The 22,578-nt window shown below is 42.1% G+C and overlaps 1 protein-coding gene across 2 annotated transcripts in view; it reads right to left on the minus strand.

Moving 5' to 3' along the window:
- The window catches only part of LOC115107713 (sodium/potassium-transporting ATPase subunit beta-1-interacting protein 2), a 144,129-nt gene that overhangs the window by 3,529 nt on the left and 118,022 nt on the right, over positions 1-22,578 (minus strand). Inside the window, exons 5-6 of one of the 2 annotated variants that reach the window (XM_029631280.2) lie at positions 7,415-7,475; positions 2,958-3,039 (exon numbers count right to left, since the gene is read on the minus strand). In XM_029631280.2, the coding sequence (XP_029487140.1) occupies positions 2,958-3,039; positions 7,415-7,475 (143 nt within the window). Of the gene's footprint in view, positions 1-2,953; positions 3,040-7,414; positions 7,476-22,578 lie in introns of those variants that run through there. The other variant, XM_065008736.1, reaches the window with a different exon arrangement.

Below are 22,578 nucleotides of genomic sequence, written 5' to 3' on the forward strand. Positions count from 1 at the left end.
CTAAACCCTACTCCCTTAAATGACAGAGGACTCCCACCTGAACTCAGCTGACCTCAGCTAATAACAGACGGTACAATACTGATCTCACAATGGACCAGATACAACCCATCCTATTCCATTCACATTAGACACAATGGGAAATGTCCACACACCCCTATGTGCACTTCATTGTCCCCTCCCTGTTGTTTTTCCATACATTGCTGAGAGTGACAGACAGTAGGTTAAGATTTAGGAAACACACTTCACTGTAGTCACCCTGAATATCCTAATACAGGCATTAGGCTGGGCAAGCGGCTGTTACCCCCCTCCCTCTCCCCAACAGCAGACATGTCAGCACCCTGCTCCAAATCCTGGCATGACTTCACAGAGTTTGTCCCCCCTCCTAGTGTTAGAGTCACAGGGTTAGCTGGGCCAGTCAGCTGACGCCTGTGCTCCACAGAGAGAGACAAACAGACAGACAGACAGACAGGCAGGCAGGCAGGCAGGCAAGGCAGGCAGGCAGGCAGGCAGGGGATTCCCAGGCTGTTCTGTTCCTGCCACGGTGGGGCTCATCTGGCACACCAGGCCATGAGCACAGCTTGGACCCCTGCCATGCATTTCCAAAACAATCACCTCGTGAGACCCCCATGTGATAAAAGGGTGACATTTAAAGAAACAGTAGTTCCCCTATGAGCAGCTGATGCTACATTGTATAGCTGGTGGATGTTTTATCCTGTCAGATATTAGTAGTGTAATACCTTTATATCTAACCAGTGCAGTTAATAGTTTGTTGCATTATGAACAGCATCATCCTCACTTTGATCACTGTCATTGTGAAAATTATATTTCTTCCCACTGTGCATCTACAGTTCAACATACCTATGAGATTAGCGTTTGAGGATAACTCTTCATACAGTAGGAGTGGATTGCTGTCTATTCCCAGTGTATGATATGTTGACTGGCCTGCACTGTACACAGGATTATAAAATAATATCTCTGATCCATTCAGTGTCAACGAGGGAAATCCTTTCAAGTTTGAACATCTCTTCCTGTGTTCTCCTCATTTCGTCTCAAGCAAATCCTAACCTTTCAGGAGTCCAGATTAGAGGTCGACCGATTAATCGGAATGGCCTATTAATTAGGGCCGATTTCAAGTTTTCATAACAATCGGAAATCTGTATTTTTGGGCACCGATTTCCGATTATTTTTTATTTTTTTAAATATATTTTTTAATACCTTTTATTTAACTAGGCAAGTCAGTTAAGAACACATTCTTATTTTCAATGACTGCCTAGGAACTGTGTGCCTTGTTCAGGGGCAGAACGACAGATTATTACCATGTCAGCTCAGGGGTTCCAATCTTGCAATCGCACAGTTAACTAGTCCAACACTCGAAGCATTGCACTCCACGAGTAGCCTGCCTGTTACGCGAATGCAATAGAAGCTAAGGTACATTGCTAGCTAGCATTAAACTTATCTTGTAAAAAACAATCAATCATAATCACTAGTTATAACTACTAATCCAGTTTAGCAGGCAATATTAACCAGGTGAAATTGTTATTTCTCTTGCATTCATTGCACGCAGAGTCAGGGTATATGCAACAGTTTGGGCTGCCTTGCTCATTGTGAACTAATTTGCCAGACTTTTACATAAGTATGACATACATTGAAGGTTGTGCAATGTAACAAGAATATTTAGATTTAGGGATGCTACCCGTTAGATAAAATACCGAACGGTTCCTTATTTCACTGAAATAATAAATGTTTTGTTTTCGAAATGATAGTTTCTGGATTCGATCATTTTAATGACCAAAGGCTCGTATTTCTGTGTGTTATTATGTTATAATTAAGTCTGATTTGATAGAGCAGTCTGACTGAGCAGCAGCAGGCCCGTAATCATTAATTCAAACAGCACTTTTGTGCGTTTTGCCAGCATCTCTTCGCAAACACAGCGCTGTTTATGACTTCAAGCCTATCAGCCTAATGGCTGGTGTAACCAATGTGAAATGGCTAGCTAGTTAGCTGGGTGTACGCTAATACTGTTTCCAACGTCACTTGCTTTTAGATTTGGAGTAGTTATTCCCCTTGCGCTGCAAGGGCCGCGGCTTTTGTGGAGCGATGGGTAACGATGCTTTGAGTGTGGCTGTTGTCTATGTGTTCCTGGTTCGAGCCCAGGTAGGTGCAAAGGGGGGGACGGAAGCTATACTGTTACACTGGCAATACTATAGTGCCTATAAGAACATCCAATAGTCAAAAGTATATGAAATACAAATGGTATAGAGAGAAATAGTCCTATAAATACTACATTAACTACAACCTAAAACCTCTTACCTTGGAATATTGAAGTCTCATGTTAAAAGGAACCACCAACTTTCATATGTTCTCATGTTCTGAGCAAGGAACTTAAACGTTAGCTTTTTTACATGGCACATATTTTACATGGCACATATTACTTTCTTCTCCAACACTTTGTTTTTGCATTATTTAAACCAAATTGAACATGTTTCATTATTTATTTGAGGCTAAATTGATTTTATTGATGTTTTATATTAAGTTAAAATAAGTGTTCATTCAGTATTGTTGTAATTGTCATTATTACAAATAAAAGAATATATAAAAAAATTGTCAGATTAATTGGTATCGGCTTTTTTGGTCCTCCAATAATCAGTATCGGCATCGGCGCTGAAAAATCATAATCGGTCGACCTCTAGTCCAGATACAAACATTCCCTCCCTCATTGTTGACCCAAGATATTTCTTTATCTGTATTGACACTAGCATTATTTATAGATGAGACTTCTCTCTGCCTTACATTATAATGTCCTCACATAGGCTAGTCCTATTCGTCCAATTTATAGACTCAAGTGTGAAAACATAGTGAACTTGGCACCAAGACAAGACAAGTCTTGGTGCCAGGAGAAAACATTTCAGAAGTACTGTAATAGCAGGTGTGAAGAGATGTAGCTACATTGCACTTACATATACATGGGTTGTAGTTGCAAATGGGATGTCTTCTGAGGCCCTTGATAACCGTAGGAGTCGAACCCTCCTATAAAATCAACTGGAGACAAAGAAAAAGAGGATATCTGGTTACTGTGAGATCAAACAAAGGCTTGTGTGTGTGTGTGCTTCTGTATGTGTGTGCTTCTCTCTCTCTCTGTGTGTGTGTGTGTGTGTGTGTGTGTGTGTGTGCTTCTGTGTCTCTAAGTAAGCGTGTGCCTGCTTGTGTCTGTGATAATCCCAGGCAGTAGATAATCAGTGTCTGGACCATCTAAAGGCTGGGTATTGGTGATATCCGCAGTGGAGTCATGCTGCAGATCACACAGAATACAAACTGGACAGGATTAGGGCCCAGCCCTCCACAGAGGCCTGCCAGCAGTTTCAAGCCCCAGCAGATCTGGGTATCTGGGCCTAACACAAAAAGACGGAGGTACTAAAGCCTCTGATAAGATCCGATGTCTTAATGCATCCGAGTCTGTCTCTAAGACAAACGAAACACTGAGATAAGACTGATTAGCTGATGAGTGCCCCCTTCCTTCCCTACTGCCTTGAATGGGAGGTGATGGAAGGTTTGGCATTATCATCATTATAATGGTACATTTAGGGAATGTTCACCAAAAGCTCTAAATCCTTGTTGGCCCTCATTATAGGCATTAACCTGTGTACTCTGATCAGGCTTATCAGAGGACCTGCAGCGATAAGACAGAAAGTGTACAATTTAAGATCTGGAGACTGGCCACATCTCAATCAGGCAGTTTCAACAAAATGCTAACTCGAAAGCTTGGGACTATAAGGTTCTATCTGCATTTTTATCAAAATGTTCTTATTGACAAACCCTTGTTCTGTTCAATTTTCTCTAGGTATATAGTATTCTAAATACCCCAATTCATGTTATTAAGTTCAAAAGAGTACAAGATAAAAAATTGCTGACATCATTCAAACCAATGATGGTTCGGAACTTTAAAGACAATTATCTCAGAATCGTCTTGTATGAAGGATACAATAAAGGTCAAGGTTCGCATCACAAGGTTGTTTATTTAGTTTCAGTAAATGTAGCTTCAGCACCTAAGTGTATATGTTCTGCAGAGTAAATGCTAATATTTTGCCCACAAGCAAACCATTATGTGTTTTTTATAAAAAAGCTATTTTCATATTTTCCTTTGGTGGAGGGAATAATGTTTGTGTATAATGCCCTAATGGTTAAATGCCTGCCGGCTACTTATGTTTACCATGCTAACATGAAAAAAGAAGCTCTTGGTGACTTGGTGACGTAAAACACATAATGATTGTGCTGTATTAAGTAGGCCTTATAAGATATAGGGGACGGTTTGATGGCAGTAGTGTTTAGAATAGCAGTCAGCATGACTTGGTCTATGTCTCCAAATGGTTTTGTCTTAAGCCGTCACAACAAGTTGGTATGACAAAGCAGTGGCAAATGAAATGCCGCCGAGGGCCAATCAACATGAGGTTCCACCTTACTGGTACACTGACCCTGATTGCAAATCCAACAGAGGAAGCTGTATTCTCATTTACTTGTTATAAATGCAAAAAAAGTACTTCTAGCACCTATATTCCCTCCCTCTTCTTCATTCTCTCTCTTGGAGACTAAATCATTTTAAATACTGTCCTTTCTTTTAAATGGACCCTGGGATATTACCCTTGATAGTAAGTGTAATTATGGAGTGAGCGTGTTGATTGGTTTTAGCTGTTCATTACCTTCTCTGAGGTGCTTCATGTACTATATTAATTGGAGCTGTAATAGCCAATACAGCTCCCAGATCAGTGTTTCCTCATGTCCCAGGGATCAAACCATCAATACCATTCTCATTCACTGGAGGATATGAACACTGTTGGATAATATTATTCCTTTGTGTTGGGCAAATTAAACAGTGTCTCTCGGCAATCATTTCATGTAGGACATCAAACCTCCTCTGTCACGTTGCAAATATAGTATTATCCTTCATGGGCTTTTTCCAGGTACTTTAAATTTCAACTCTGGAATACATCAAATACATCCACGAGATTGTCAAGTGCAAATTCCAATTAAAGCTTCATTTTCCCTGAAGGGCATATTTCTAACAGCCATTATTGAGTGGCAAATAGAACCTGCTCTTAATTTGGACCCAGATGACTTTTATCATAACAATGCCTGAGGGAATCCTTTACTTATTCAAGATGTGCTCTTTAATATTTCAAATTGAGGTACTCCCCATTTTTTTGTCAGGGAAGGATACATTTGGGCTCTAAAGACGGGAAAGCTATGTCTGGAGATGTTCTTTTAGAGAGAGAGCGCTGTGGTCTGATAGGCAATCTCAGGTAGCTGAGAGACTCACATTCGGTTGTGGTCATGGTTCAGCACTCTTGCCTGCCTTTTGGCTGTCTCACAGGGGCTCTAGCACAGCCAGGAGAAGCGCTGCATTTTTTATACTCAGATTCCCATGCTAAATGTAGAGGAAATAGTCTACTAAGCGCTGCATCCCTTATTTCACAAAAAAAAAAAAAATTATAGCCTGAGGGAGCAACCTCACTGCACACCCCACACATGAATCTCTCAGTTATGTCTCTCATAATAGCTCCCATATAAAATGTACTGTCTGTACATTGAAGCTGTATTAGGAAACATTACCATGTTATCAGACGCAAAGCCTTCTTCAATTATATTAAAATCTTGCCATAGGAAGAATCTGCATTGTTGACAAGTAATGGGCGTACTGTAACGTTCGTCGTTGGGAGAAAGAGAGGAGGACCAAGGTGCAGCGTGGTAAGTATTCATTATGCCTTTTAATGAAAATGAATACTCGAACAAAACAACAAAAACGATAAATGAGAATGACACGAAACAGTCCTGTCTGGTGACATACACAAAGACAGAAAATAATCACCCAGAAAACAGGCTACCTAAATATGGTTCTCAATCAGGGACAACGATTGACAGATGCCTCTGATTGAGAACCATACCAGGCCAAACACAGAAATAGCAAATCATAGAAAAACGAACATAGACAACCCACCCAACTCACGCCCTGGCCATACTAAAACAAAGACATAACAAAAGAACTAAGGTTAGAAGGTGACACATACAATGTTCTGTTGTGACCACACTAACCAGTAGTCAGGTATAATTTCAGTGCATTTGGATAAGTCTGGGACCTAGGGGATGTGAGCACTCTTAATAAAGGCTTGCTGTACCAACCATACAGTCAATTTTAATAACTATAATTATAAAAATTGAATTAATGCAGTGAAAAAAAAATCCCAAATGACAGAGAAGGCATTTAGAGTCGCCTCATGTGACCTCCTCCCTCTCTATACTTTTCTCTCTATCCCCTCTCGTTCCTGCTTTCTCTTTATGTCTGTTGCTTGGTGATGAATGTTGCAAATGGAGAGAATGCAAGAGAGATCGCTAGAAGAAAAATGGTATTGATCTAGTATGCCGGAGTACTTGGCAAATGCATTCTTTCCAACACATACTATGTTTACAAAGCAAGACCGGTAACAAGGAGAAGTTGCACATGTATTACGGCAATCAATATCAATTATAAATGACAATCACACAAAAACTAATTCCTGTCCTAATATAACTTTTCTAAAAAATGAGGCAGCGGCCAAAGAGAATAATTCATGCATTTTGGAACAAGGCAACTTGACTGGGTCTGTGCTGCAATGTTTTCTGAATTTAACAAATGGGGACATTTCCCACACTTTCCTTTAAGGCTAGGATCCACAAGCGGCTGGGCCTGGGATCAATAAAATAAATTGTTTAAATCCAGCAACATCTAAATCCAAATGTTTGCTGGAGCATTAAACTTGGCTAAATTTAAAGATCCGACCAGATGAGGAATGTACATGCCAATGCTCAGTTATTAGAGTAAATAAAGTACTCTGTAAACACAGGAATACAGAAATGTCAACCTTGAGCCAAAGTCTGTATCTATACTCTTGTAAAAAAAAAAGGGTTCAAAAGGGTTCTTCAGCTGTCCCCATTTGAGAACCCATTTGTGTTCCATGTAGAACCATTTTTGGTTCCAGGTAGAACCCTTTTGGGTCATTGTAGAATCCTCTGTGGAAAGGGTGCTACCTGATACCAAAAAGGGTTCTTCAAAGGGTTCTCCTATGGGGACAGCCAATGAACCCCGTTAGGTTCTAGATAGCACCTTTTTTTTCTAAGAGTGTAGCTGGATATAAACACTTTAGTTATTATATCATGGAGCGAGTCCAGGAAGATGGCTCATTACTGTTATGTGATTGGTCAGGTAACGCTTATGAATAAAATATGTGTGTTTCACTAAGGCACAGGAGGTGAGATGGCCCTTTTAAAATTGGCTGAGTCATCATTATAACAAGCAAAGGGAAATGACTCACCATAAAAAGTGTGACTGTAGGAATCAGCCATATTTCTCATAGATCTACCATATTAATTGAAAGGCAATACTCACAGCTGTCTTCCTCTTCCGAGATTAGCTTCACCACATAACAGGCATAGATGAACCCAACAAGCTGAAAAAGAGAAATGGGGAAAGGTAATCAAATACATTTTCTGGAGAGTGGTGACATTTTACAGTGAGAAGGGGACCAATTAGAATAGCACAATCAGTGAAGGAAACATAGATGTTTGTGTCCATGCCCTCAAGAGATGAAGAGAGCTACACAAACTTATTGGTGGGAAAACATGAGCCACCACTGAGAAAAAGTAGAATATGATTGAGAGATCAAAAGAGCATCTCCATGTGGAAAACATTCTGTGTTGAGGAAACAGGTGTTAGTACAGCGTCTAGTGTATCACACTGCTCTATGAAATGGGTCATATAGAGATGTTGAAGAGACACTGAAAAACAGAGGCACATAAACAATGTTCCAAAAAAGAAGCCCTGCATCGTCAATGGGGTAAAAAAACATGGTTTAAGAGACATTTCACAAATAGTGATTATACATATGCATATTTATTTTTTAAACAGATAGGCTGTGGTTCTGGATTTTCTGTAACCCCAATCTGCAGTGGCTAAAGATATAGAGGTTTCTGCGCATCTTCAGGGATTTTTTTGTAGCTGCTGCCTACATGAACTCAGCAAAAAAAGAAACGTCCCTTTTTCAGGACCCTGTATTTCAAAGATAATTGGTAAGTCCAAATAACTCACAGATCTTCATTGTAATGGGTTTTAACACGGTTTCCTATGCTTGTTCAATAAACCATAAACAATTATTGAACATGCACCTGTGGAACAGTTGTTAAGACACTACAGACGGTAGGCAATTAAGGTCACAGTTATGAAAACTTAGGAAACTAAAGAGGCCTTTCTACAGACTCTGAAAAACACCAAAAGAAAGATGCACAGGGTCCCTGCTCATCTGCGTGAACGTGCCTTAGGCATGATGCAAGGAGGCATGAGGACTGCAATGTGGCCAGGGCAATAAATTGCAATGTCTGTACTGGGACAGCACTACAGGGAGACAGGACGGACAGCTGATCGTCCTCACAGTGGCAGACCACGTGTAACAACACTTGCACAGGATCGCTACATCCGAACATCACACCTGCGGGACAGGTACAGGATGGCAACAACAACTGCCCGAGTTACACCAGGAACGCACAATTCCTCCATCAGTGCTCAGACTGTCCACAATAGGCTGAGAGAGGCTGGACTGAGGGCTTGTAGGCCTGTTGTAAGGCAGGTCCTCACCAGACATCACCGGCAACAACGTCGCCTATGGGCACAAACCCACCGTCGCTGGACCAGACAGGACTTGCTAAAAGTGCTCTTCACTGACGAGTCGCGGTTTTGTCTCACCAGGGGTGATGGTCGGATTCACGTTTATCGTCGAAGGAATGAGCGTTACACCGAGGCCTGTACTCTGGAGCAGGATCAATTTGGAGGTGGAGGGTCCGTCATGGTCTGAGGCGGTGTGTCAAAGCATCATCGGACTGAGCTTGGTGTCATTGCAGGCAATCTCAACGCTGTGCGTTACAGGGAAGACATCCTCCTCCCTCATGTGGTACCCTTCCTGCAGGCCCATCCTGACATGACCCTCCAGCATGACAATGCCACCAGCCATACTGCTCATTCTGTGTGTGATTTCCTTCAAGACAGGAATGTCCTTGTTCTGTCATGGCCAGCAAAGAGCCCGGATCTCAATCCCATTGCGCACGTCTGGGACCTGTTGGACTGGACGGTCAGGGCTAGGGCCATTCCCCACAGAAATGCCCGGGAACTTGCAGGTGCCTTGGTTTGAAGAGTGGGGTAACATCTCACAGCAAGAACTGGAAAATCTGGTGAGGAGGAGATGCACTGCAGGACTTAATGCAGCTGGTGGCCACACCAGATACTGACTGTTACTTTTGATTTTGACCCCCCCCTTTGTTCAGGGACACATTATTCCATTTCTGTTAGTCACATGTCTGTGGAACTTGTTCAGTTTATGTCTTAGTTGTTGAATCCTGTTATGTTCATACAAATATTTACACATGTTAAGTTTGCTGAAAATAAACGCCGCTGACAGTATAAGGACGTTTCTTTTTTTGCTGTGTTTAGCTGCTCCGCTGCCTCTTCTCCTTCCTTGATCGGCGATGAACGCCTTTGTCTGGTGTAGCCTACAAAAGTGTATGTTGTACGCAAAGGACATGGTCGACATGTTCCAACTACTGCATTCCATGCCTCAGTAGGCTATTAGGCATAAGCACAATTTAATTTTCTTTTTTCAGGAGGGGAGTTAGTCTTCATGCAGCTATTTACATGTTCTACACAAAAGACATGATCAACATGTTCGTACAAACTCGCAGATTGTCATTTGCCCCAATGCAAAACTCAAGTGGGGAGTTGCATGCAGCTATCTAAGCAGCATATCAAATTCAAGCAAGACACAGACACGCAGTCTAATTAGTGATTTAATATTATTTTTTAATCATACAAACATTGGCTAAGCAGGAGGCAGACAGGCAGTCAAAGTATTAGTGTTATTTTTCAGCAACTCTGGCTAGTGGCTACGATATGGCAGCAGCTACAAAGATTATCCTATATCACACAAAATGTTGATTGTTTTTACTCCAATGCAATGTGCTTATGCAACTGCAATATCTGTTACAACAGACAGAGAAGGTTGTAGCCTTCATAATGGCCTTGAATGTTTGTTCAAATCGCCTCATGGTTTTTATTCCAGCTCTTCAGATGAGGCAGAGACATTGGCTATATCATAATGGTTCAAAAGAGGGTGGGTAAAGAGAGAAATGTGAATGGTGGAGTGTGAGTAGCAGTGTGAACAGCAGCTACGTAGAAAAAAATGTGTGTAAATTAACACATGCGCAGAACGCGATCCGGATTGGTAGCTTTGAGAAAAAAGGTTTCCAGAGGGTCCGGGGACGACAACTCCGTATTCGCAGCCACAGCCTAAAAAAAATCGAATGGACGGTATCAAATAATGTGGGCCTGGCGGTTCTTAATGAGACTGTATTTAAAATGTGTCACCTAATATGAAGATTTAGTGGATTAAGTATAACAATAGAAAGCCAAGGGAACATAGGAACATAGGAAATCTAATTGGAGGCTTATCCTGAGAGAAATACAGTAGCATACTAGATATCCCTGCTCTAGGCACTAATAAAACCCAGAACACAACAATATTACTCTCTTCCCCCGCTCCTCCTTAGGCCTGTAATTTCATAGGCCAGTGATTGGAGGTCTCTGATTGGATTGGGCGATAGGGAAGCTGGGATTTTGACTGTGGTCAGTGTGTGGAGAGAAATGGACATTCTCAATGTCACAGAGGATTCAGTCAGACAGGAGGCCATGCACGAGACCGTACTGTGGACAGCCATGTAGATAGTGGGTGTGCCGTCCTCATATTCAGGCATTGTTTGGAGTCTAAGGGCCACAAACAGACACAGTTACAAATCTGAGCAACCCCAAATGTAAGATTATAGGAATACCTCAAGGTCTCGCTCTCATTTACTCTGAATAATGTGCCCGCCCCACACTCTGTCTCTGCAGTAGGCTGGGAGCACAGGCCAACACTCACAGACACTAGTCACACACAATGCCGGCCCCGCCACACATAACACACTGCACACTTTACCCATCAGGAGCACTGAGGAGGTGAAACAAAGGAGCTGCTGTTTTTGTTTGCTGTGTGATTACCAGACAAAAAAACAACACACACACACACACACACACACACACACACACACACACACACACACACACACACACACACACACACACACACACACACACACACACACACACACACACACACACACACACACACACACACACACACACACACACACAGCTACTCTGATTAGCCTAAGGTATCTCGTTTAGAACCATGTCAAAGGGTGTAAGCCTAATTTGTCTCCTGTAAATAAACCTGGGTATTCTTATGATAAAGGCTCCTTTAAACACAAGCTGTTTTACTCCATAGGAAATTCCACTGTGAAGATGATTATTGACGGTTGGTTAAAATGTGACTCTATAAATCTGAATAATACATGCAGAGTTTCTGAGAAAACCATTCATAATTGAGAATAATTCTGGGAGCATGACTGCTCTCAACGCAAGCATTATAAACAGACGCACAACACAGCCATTCTCTATTGTTTAGGCGAGAGTCAGTGAGACACACATCTGTACTACATTCATAACTGTCACTTTTAAAAGGAAGCTTTGTCCAGTTGACTTTGGATATAACTGATTGTGTTACTGTTCAAAGACTGATTGAATCAGGAGCCTTATAAATGAACAGACACAGTCTCCTCTGTTGTGCAGCTGACAGCCATGACACTGTGTCCTCCACGACACTGAGTAAGTGACATGTTTTGCACTGGTGGGATACTGTTCACATGTTGGCCTTATTATAGTCGGAGGGTGCTGTTGTATGGATGGATCACATGCAAATCACGGCCCAAAGGTCAAGGAGTGTTGAGGGCTGAGACAGAGGACTCTCCACTTTCAATTGTGCAGCACTTGTGAAATCCAACTGACATGACAATGGAGGAGGAGTGGAGGAGGAGGAGGAGTGTTTTCAGAATGGGCCCATTCATTTAGAATGTACCAATTCAGCCAGAGAACAATTGACTAAACATTCTCTACAGTAAACACCATTAAAAATATATATATATTCTTTGTTGTCAAAAATGGGTTTCATATGGATTGTTTGACATCAGAATCATAGAGTGGGGTATTGCATTTTGGATACTGTGCCAAGTCTAGTGCTGTGAACATGACGCTGCTTGTGTAAAAATCCTGGAACCTAGCCTAGTAAAACCTCACATTGTATTAATACTCAGATCTTTTATTTCACCCTCGAATATTAGAGCTCGGCAGGGAAAATGTAACTTCAAAAGTCCCTCATAGAGTAATTGATGTGGATGGAATTCCCCAGCTAACCTATCTCCTCATAAAAAGTGGTGCGAAATCACATAGTTTAATCAATTTCCTGGTGTTGTGTGGCATCACTCAACCTATTTCTGTTTCAGCGTAGACTCCCATTTCAAACTGTGTGCGGCTCAGCTTGTGCATAAGGTAATTCACATGTCCTTGACTCCATCCTCCTGTGTTCTCTGGCCCGCTGCGGGTAGCCTTGGTCTTTCGCGTTTATAAACTGGGCCGGGGCTGCTTAACATGCCAACAACTGGTCATTGGCAGTTGACAGCTTTCACCATCAAACAACCTTTTAGTGGAACCTTAGCTTTTTACTGGGGTTGCATCGCCAGGAAATGGAAGCAAGCTACAACATGTCATCAAGGCTAAACATCTAAGTACATTGACTCCATCAAATCTTTTAAATAGGACAACTGTTGGCATACAGACTCTTGTAAAACCAGACCTGGCTTAGGGAAGTGCTGATTGTATATGTGAGGCATTTACAGAGTATACTAAGGGTCTGATGTGTGTTTTATTACTCATCACAATAAAGCCAAGTGGCATTTCAGCAGTTCCTATAAAACAAGGTTTTCTGTTTGCCTCAAATCAGAGATTCTGGGGGTAAATGCTGTGGATGGCAGACTGATGCATCACTCTAAATGAGGCCCTGCACACACTGTGTAATACAGCACAGAAAGATTGAGGACAAGCGAAAGCCTCGCTGAAATGTTTCCCTAGTATTTAACCCCATACTGAGAACAAAAGACTGGAGAACATTTGGACAATGGGCTCTGAGCAAATGTATTCATGATAATTCAAAGATGGCAAAGCATCACCCCACACATCCACAACCATCAAAGACATTTCATCTGCACAGTACACAGTATGAACCCAGTATTATTACTAGCCCACATTTTCCAAAGCTACTTTGTGTTATTCTAATATATGAATATACTCATTAGTGTATTTACAAGTGAATTTCCCCTGGTGTATGTTTTTATACATTGATACATCAGTGAATCATCGTTTGACAGTTAAAATCCTTAGAAAATAAGAGATTGAGGAATTCATTAGCTTTCATGTAATGTAGACAAAGGGCTGACTTTCATCTGTGAGCTGGGACCATTCTTTAGGTCTAATCCAAATAAACCTCTGTGTCTTTAGTAATCTGCCACCCTTAGAACAGAAACCAATTCAGTTGTCTTCATTCTAACCCTCCTTGGGGGACCTACATACACCCAGCTCTTCATCTGAATTAGTCTCCCTACGGTGGAGGGAGGGGCTCCACAGCAAAGACCCCCTGAGCTTGTGCTGTGCGAGTTCCACATTGGCATTGGTCTTGTTCGGTTGCTAAATTAACCTTTTACTTCCTTAATCATGGCCAAGGCCCAACCTCATTGACTTCTCTATTGAGCCTTCAGCTGGTGGGCATCTTTTTATAAGAGGAGAGAAAGCAAAGAGGTCAAATGATAGATGTATATACTGTAGGTTGTAGTGTAAAACATTGTCACGCCCTGACCGTAGAGATCTTTTTATTCCCTATGTTTGGTTGGTCAGGGTGTGACTCGGGTGGGAAACTCTATGTTCTTTGTTTCTATGTTTTGGCCGGGTATGGTTCTCAATCAGGGACAGCTGTCTATCGTTGTCTCTAATTGGGAATCAAATTAGGCAGCATTTTTTCCTTTTGTATTTGTGGGTAGTTGTCTTCGTTTGATGCAGGTATAGCCTTACGGAGCGTCGCGGTCGTTGTTTTGTTGGCAACATTTAAAGAAATAAAGAAAAAATGTACGCTCGGCACGCTGCTCCTTGGTCCGGTCTTTTTCAAGACAGCGATCGTGACACCCTATTCCATATAGTGTACTGCTTTTGTCCAGCTTCTGATCAAAAGTAGCGCACGATATAGGGAATAGGGTTCCATTTGGGACACAGATAAACTCCTTTCCTCATTTGTGTCATTAGAAATACATTTTGGAATCAATGCAATTGGTTAATTAATCACATGCTTTTAACTGAAAATGTGTCAAGTCAAAATTCTAATGAGAATGCATAAAATGTCTACCAACTTTCTTGCTGAATCATAAATGCTTTCAAACAAGTTTACCTCTTATATCAATGGCCACAGTTTGCCAGAAAGAGGATGGCAGGATAAATACAAAATAAACTCACCTGAAAGAGTTTTGAGAAATTGAAACATTAAATATTTCAAGTAAGAACATAACTCACACACAGTAAAGAGAGATTCCACCAAACCAGACCATTCTGTCGAGGTGCATTTTTATCTGACTGGTATGTACAAGAAACCCTAAACTATTCCGTTTTTTACTCTCAACCAAGCCTGATGGTCACTACTCAAAGCTATATGTGGGGAAACATGTATCTTGGCCTGTACCCCAGACAGATTCCAAGCCAAATGTGTGCTTTGGAAAACAGCATATAACACAAATTAAAGTAATATGTCTAAGCAACAGGCAATCAATATTAAGCCGCTAGGTTAAAAATGCATTAATATAAAGGATTATTCAACATTTAGTCTGAATCTCTTGAGCAAACAAGGTAATGGGTTATGCATCTTTAGCAGAATCACTGAATGTTGAAATAGTACGTGGTTTAAACACATCCCTCTCTACTGAAAGGTCATATTTATTAAGTCATTCCCTAAAGCAATTATTCATAATGATCTTTAATGATGTTATATGCCCTGTTTGGTTGCCCTGCTATTTCTAGAGAATCCAAAGAGATAACAATCAATCAATGCATTGTACCAGGAGAGAGCTCTTTTACTTCAGGATAGCTGTTGCACAGTCTCAGTGGTACCAAACCAAATGATCAGATATAAAGCAGAAGGCTTTGCTTCCTCTGAGATTACTGTGATTCTCCAACTACACACATCAGTCCCAATTTTCCACTTTCACAATTGTGAAGGCACTTAACTGTTGGGGAGAATGAGTCGCTTTTTGACATGGCAGTGTAACAGCACAATAAACACATGGTTGGTGCTTTCCTCCCACTCTCTTCAAGCACACAGAGATGTTTGTGAAGTGTTTGACAATGATTCCCCTCATACAGTTTCCCATCTCCTTTATACGTCTGAGACAGACATCAAAAGTCTCACAAGCCCGGGCCAAACATACCATGGCCAAATAGGACTGAATGCAGATATCACTTCCTTTATAGCATGCTGTGCACTCCTGTTGGCAAAGAGTCCATCTTGAAACAGGAATAGGCTGGTTACATGACATGGTTGTTGCATGTATGTTGACGGACGGAAGGTTGCGGTGAAATTACCTTTATTGGGTTTGCACTGGTTGGTAACTCACACAGGAGAGGACTATTTGTTCTCATTTTCACTAGTCATGGTTACAGGGACGGGCAACTGGGAGCACCGTCCCCCTTTCGTAGGCGCACTGACCAATTTCAACAACACATTTTAGAACTCAGTCGAGGTCTCAACGTACTGTTGAGCGTTAGAGTAATAATTGGACATTTGGTTGTGCATCAGCAGTCACTTAATTATCCCATGCCCGCAATTGTTTTGGGGGATTGGTAAGGTAGTCTAGCGGACAGCTAGAGTTCTGTTTTTTTGTGGCCCCCACCCCATCAAAGTTGCCCATTCCTGATCTAGACCATTAAAGGTACATTCCATAATATCCTTCTACATTGATGCTACTTCCACCCACAACCACACATGACTACAGTAATGAATTGATGGATGTGACCCAAGGTGGGTTAGATAATGTGCTTTACCTCTGGCAAAGCATCTCGAAATACACAACTCTGCTTAATTGGTTCTGGTCTTATTGGCTAACCTTACTGGCTTTGCAGAGATACTTTTCCATCACGTGACAATCATTATGTGGCCATTGTCCAGGCATTGATTGCTTGATGTAAAAGCCAAATCTCTGAGCTTGGAGCAGAATTGCTCTTTGTTTACTATAATACATTCAGACATCTCTCCATTGATCTTGGCCAAAATACTGTTTGAATACCAAGCCGGCATATGGCCCCTCTATAATGTACTGAGCCCTGAGAGCCTTCAGTAGATGCTTACTCTGTATACTGAGTCTAAAGTTTCCAAATGAATGGCACGCCAGTTAATATCTGTCACGACTTCCGCCGATGTCGGTCCCTCTCCTTGTTCGGGTGGTGTTCGGCGGTCGACGTCACGGACCTTCTAGCCATCATTGATCCACTTTTCATTTTCCATTGGTTTTGTCTTGTCTACCTGGTTCCAATACCATTCATTACATGTTGTGTATTTAACCCTCTGTTTCCCCTCATGTCCTTGTCAGAGATTGTTTGTTGTATGTAGGTGTGTTATTTTGTTCTGGTGTGTGACGGGTTTTGCACCCTATTATGTTATTTTTGTATACTTTAGTTTTCAGAGTTTTTAAAAATGTTTATTAAACAGCTCCGTTTTTACCAAGTTCATTCTCCTGCGCCTGACTTCCCTGCCACCAGCACGCACCGCATTACAATATCGGCCTGAGAAGATGGTAAAGCTACAGTAATGCTAGTTTTGACCTCAATATGTGCCTGAGTATCTGTGTATTTCTAATTGTAAAGTGTGATGCACCTATGTGAAGCTTGATCGCTTGTCTGACAACAGAAAAATCTATCTCACATCTTTCCCCTAAATAGGGTCATGGGGAAAAATAAGCCATTTGGTGCTTAGCTTGCGTGACTTCTTGCTAATTGTTCCTGTGACCTCCCAAAGCCCTCATGGCCATTTTATAACACGTCAAGTAACATAGGCAGGGTCAAATAGGCAGGGTCAAATAGGCAGGGTCCAAGGCCTTCTTAACACAAAGCGGAATATCTTAACATATCTTAATGCTACAGTAAACATTAGGAACATGTTTATTCCCTAACTGTATCCCCAGAGAACATGTGCTTCCTGTAACTAGAGCGCCACAAAATACAACCCATACTGTATCTTCATCATACACATACAGTACTTCACACACCAAGGCTGTTTGCTATTCTATCCAAACACATTACAGTATATCCCTATTGTGACAGTGGAGAGCTTACAAATAACAGGCCCTGTGTCAAAACATACGCGGCTGAGCTAAACATCACCACGGCATGTCCTACATGTCACAATGATAGACAGCCATTTCTTTTTACTCTGACGATGTTGTGTCGTGACCGAGGCCGTACGCTGCTACTAACAGCGTCAGTGTCACTACAATGCTTTCCCAATGACGGCCGAGCCCCAGCAGCACCAGTGCAGTGCTATCTATCCACTTTGTGCCCTGGAAATAATCAGCTCAGTGGGGTGGAGGAGACTCATCATGTCCAGCTCAGTGATATGGACGTTGGGGGGCTCTCATCATTAAAGCAGTGGAATGAAACACTGTACCCTCGCAGCTCGCGGGGTCCCATCAAGCACCGTCCCGTATTGTTTCTGACATTTGAAAAATAGGCGCCCGCCTTTTCGCCGCCAATCTCGCTCTCTCTCTGGCTTATCAAATGAGAAGCTCTGACACGTCAGAGATCCTGACAATATCAGCTCTCCTGTCACTGAGCCCAGGTCCACGCCGTTATTCCACAACAACAAGCCCTTCTCACAGAGAGAGGACGAGGAAGAGGACAGGGGTGGGCCAGGAGAGAGAGAGACACAGAGAAACAGGCTTTGAATAAGAACAGAGAGAGAGAGATTGAAAGGGACCTGAGATTGATACTGAAGCCTCTCTGATAACAACGTTGTGAGCCAGACTGACGGGTGTCTGCTGAATGATTTGCTGAGCATGACTCTGTTTCAATACAACAATTAGTCTAAGATTGCAATTCTGTGCGGCCATGGTCTCTGTGTGGGTCTTCAGGGACTGACATGTAATGAAGCAAATTGATTCACTTCCCTCAGGGTGTTGGCCACTGTCAAAGCTGATTCATTTTACTCCAGGGGCTAAAGCATTCACTATTCACAGAACTGACAGCATAAAAAATAGCTTTCTATACATGCACAGGCATGAAACAAGTGTAGTCTTTGGGGAAGAAAAACAGATTGTCAAAAGATGTGGCAATTTGAGCAAAGCACCTATCCTGGCTAAATGAATTGGATTCATCTATCACTGTGGCCTTTGCTTTTTGTTTAATTTGTATACTTCGAGATTCAATCAGAGACTTGGAAGATTTGGAAGGCAAAGTGTTTTTCCTTCACCGATGCATCAAAGGAACAGATTCCTCCACCATGACTGATACCTCCTCCAATCCTCTTAAAATGACTTGACCAAATTGGCCTTAGTGTTTGCTTTATATTACCCAGAGCCCAGCCGCCAGGTCTTCAATAGTGATTTCTCTACAGATACCCATCTTTCCATTCTGTTATCCGCGCCAGACACAGCTTTGAACAATAGCCATTGAAATGAACATTGGAGGCAGTGAGAGAGAGGGAGGTTCAGGTGCAGAATAGAAATGAATGTCTGAAGACAGAAAGACAAGGAGAGAGAGAGAATTTCTCATCCCATCATGACAGAAATGCCAAACCACGGGAAAATAAATTAAAATGAAAATGGTGGGATCACATGGAGAATAAAACAAGCACGGTATTTCCACTACTCTGTGAATAGATCACAGCGGTAAAGCAGCAATGACATTGTTTAAACACTTGGAGGTCATGCTAATTAATCAACAGGGTAAATAATATTGCAAAGAGCTCGACTATTAACCAGGCAAATACTAAACAAGGGGTCTTTCACAGTGCCTGAGTGATGGGTGAATGTATTATACATATGGGTATGCCGTGCGTCCCTTTAATCTTGTAGCTAATGGACCCAGGCCTAAGCTCTTCTACAAACAATTACACTCACATTCAAAGACCCACTCTGAATACCTAACAAAATACACTGCAACAGTACTGTCAGAGGGCACTATGTAATTAAACAAGGTGTGATTCATTACAAGTGTCATTAAAAATATTCTCATAAGCACATCACCATAGCTATGTTTAATAGTCTCATTCATTAAAGTGTCTCTTCTGGCCGTGGGCTCAGAATGCCTGTTGTCTGTCTATACAGGTTAGAGGATGTGATGGAGGAGTAGAGGGGCCTGTGGACTCCAACAGCTGTCTCCTACAGTGAGAGCTGTCTCCTCCAGTGTGTGTGTGTGTGTGTGTGTGTGTGTGTGTGTGTGTGTGTGTGTGTGTGTGTGTGTGTGTGTGTGTGTGTGTGTGTGTGTGTGTGTGTGTCTGTGCGAGTCTGTGCGGGTCTGTGCGAGTCTGTGTGAGTCTATGAGATGTCACTCTGGATATGGGAGCATGGGCATAATTGTAAAGTTAACATTTGACAGTAAGTGGTACTAGCCAGGAGTTCAGCCTGCTACATATAATGTAGTCTTATGGCTCCTGTCATAGGAAGCACCAGTGGATGACAAGTTAGCTCTTCTGTACAGACCCAGTCCCCTTACGGCTCTATGAAGCTCTGCCTTTACTGTATATGTGCAACTTTTAGTAGCCACTATACAGCAGTACTGTCTGGAATTGACTCATTTCCTATTTCCTATCAGGGTTACTCTCACATTAAACCATGTCATTGTTCAAACACAGTCAATGCACATGTTTTAAATAGAATACTTAGTCATACCTTTAGAGCCTCATCATTCCACAGCTAACAGCTTTGTTAGAGTGAACGTGGATCCTCTTCTGATTCATGACCGTCCACAACTGGCTGTTCTTAGAGAAACTGGCCACGCACCTTTGAGGCATCAGCCATGCTACTGTATGCCGGACACAGCTCATTTAGCCGCTCATCCAGCCATGTGAGCTGGCCACCCCCCTCTCTCTCTCCCCCCTCTCTCTCAGGCTCTCTCCTAGACCCCAGTAGTGTGGTGGCGTTTGCTGGAGCCCTTCTCTGTGGCTCTGTGTACTGCCTTGCCGCTCTGCTTCTCTCTCTCTCCCTCCCAGTGTGAAGGAAGAACAGAGAAATCTGCCTGGCAACACAGCAACGACTTCCTGCACTCCTCATCTGACTGCAGATAATGATTGACAAGCAGCCGTTCTTATAGACAAAACAATTATCATAGTAGCAAAGCTAGTGAAAAAGCGGTTGGTTGTTCAGAGACCTACAGTTTTCTGCATTTGTTGGCATACAGTATTACTGTACTGTACATTTCTCTGGTAAACTGTGACGGTTTCTGTGCAGTAACAGTTTTGTTTTTCCACCATGATGCTATCTTCTCCTCAATGCTTACATCACGGTAAAAGGTTCATGCAGCAGACGATGGTGCATAGCAAAATGGCCGGACCTCGCCACAGTGTGGTGGCCAAGGTGAGACGGAGGACATCCATAGTGTTAACCATCATCAGTGGTTCAACTCCCACTCAGTGCTGTGTGATTACACTCCCAGAGCATGGTGGACCACTGCTGAGCTGAAGAACACAGTCAAGAGTATGTTTACTGATATGAGATTCTCTGTACTTTTTCCTCCGATTCCCTCGGGAACATTAACACATGATCCATAGATAATAACATTCTAGGCTGGTGGGAACAAAGTGTAATTGTAGATGGGATGTGGAGAAAGAGCGGTGAGACACCACAGTTTCACCGAATCTCACAACCCCAGAGCTGAAAATAACATATAACATAGGGCCAACTAACCCAACAGTCTCATGTTGACAGTGTCACAGTGACCCCACCGTAAACAGCTTGGGCTGGCTTTATTTACACTACTCCGGTGAAAGGTCACTGCGCCAATAAACATCTTAATTATCTACCGTAGCTACCAGCCTGTCTGTCTGATGTTGATAGCAAAACAGAGTCCTTCAGAGTTTCAATCCGACAAAGACAAGGAGGACTGTAGGAGAGGAGAGAACAGTGGAGTAGTAACATAAAAAGATCCTCCACTGATTCCAATCCTCTCTCAGTCTCATCCACTGCAGGCTTCTCATTACGACACAACTCTATTTAATTACTTTGAGACGGAGGCTTCCTCATGGCGTAATGATGCGTACAGCCACACTAATGTCTAGGCTGGTTGTAAATGAACGGATTAGGCCCCTACATCAATTCTCCGCTTTGAGGGAAACCTCATTAGCACAAGGTGCTGCTCTGTTGCTCTGATGTTAAAAAAGAAAGTAATAGAAAAACAATGAGACTTAGGGAACAACGTTATGTTAAAAAATGGTGGGTGCGTTCATGACAAGGAAATGACAGCACTCTCTCTGTGATGCTTCCTCTCTAATACTTGTAATTATCTCTGTATGAGACCTGAGCAGGACGAAAAGAATGAGTTCATCATTTTGGTTCACACAGGGAGGCCCTTTCATTGTGGACCATTTTCATAGATATTACGGAATTAGATTAAACCAGGTTATTTTCATTAATAAATATGAGATAATAAATTATTACTCGGGTACTTTGTACCCTGTCAAATGACTATACTTCAATGAAAGAAGAGGGACAACCAAAAGTTGCAGATCCATTTTGTTCTTGTCTGGTAGAGGGGGAAGGAGAGAAGGGGAGAACAGGAGAAGAGAGGCAGGAAGCTTGTCTCTGCAGTTATCAGATCAAAGAGCCACTCATTCAGTTTGGGGGAAAGATAATGAACCAGTCATTTCTAGCCCTAAAATTCTCATGTGAGGAAAGAAAGCCATTCATTATCCATCAGAGGAAAATTGACATTGTTGCCTCATGCTGCCAGACACAATTAAACAGTCTTCCATCCATGTCAAATGTCTGAGATAGGAGCAGTGTGTTTTGGATGCCTATTATGAATTTTTCTCAGCCCAATTTTGAAGACTGTCGTTAAGACTTCCAGTGCCACCACACAAAGCCGCTTCCAGAGTATTGGGGGTAATTTGGCAAATAGATTCTAAATTCGTCCCAATGCTTTCCACTAAGCTAATAAAATGCTACTTAAAAACAACAACAATAAAAATGCATTATGGCAACATTGGATAGGTATTATGGGAATACCGGTATGTGTAATGCTGTGCTAATGTTTGTATATGATTTGCATTATTTATAGTAGATGCTGGACACTGTGGCCAAGTCTGCAGACTTTTGCTCATTGCTATCAGTCATACTGACAAAGCATGACACACCACTTCCCAAATGACTCCACTGCAGAGACTAGTGCTCTGAGCTCTCAGCTCTAGCTTTTAGTTTATATAAGAGTGCATAACACACTTTGGCCATTAGTTTTAATATTAAACTTTTTTTAAATGGATTTGGTCTCTCTCCAAGCACATTTTAGTATTTGAAATATGATGGTTAAGCAATGACAAAAGTGATGTCGGAAGCAGTAAA

Source organism: Oncorhynchus nerka, linkage group LG24, assembly GCF_034236695.1.
Source record: "Oncorhynchus nerka isolate Pitt River linkage group LG24, Oner_Uvic_2.0, whole genome shotgun sequence".
NCBI lineage: Eukaryota > Metazoa > Chordata > Actinopteri > Salmoniformes > Salmonidae > Oncorhynchus > Oncorhynchus nerka.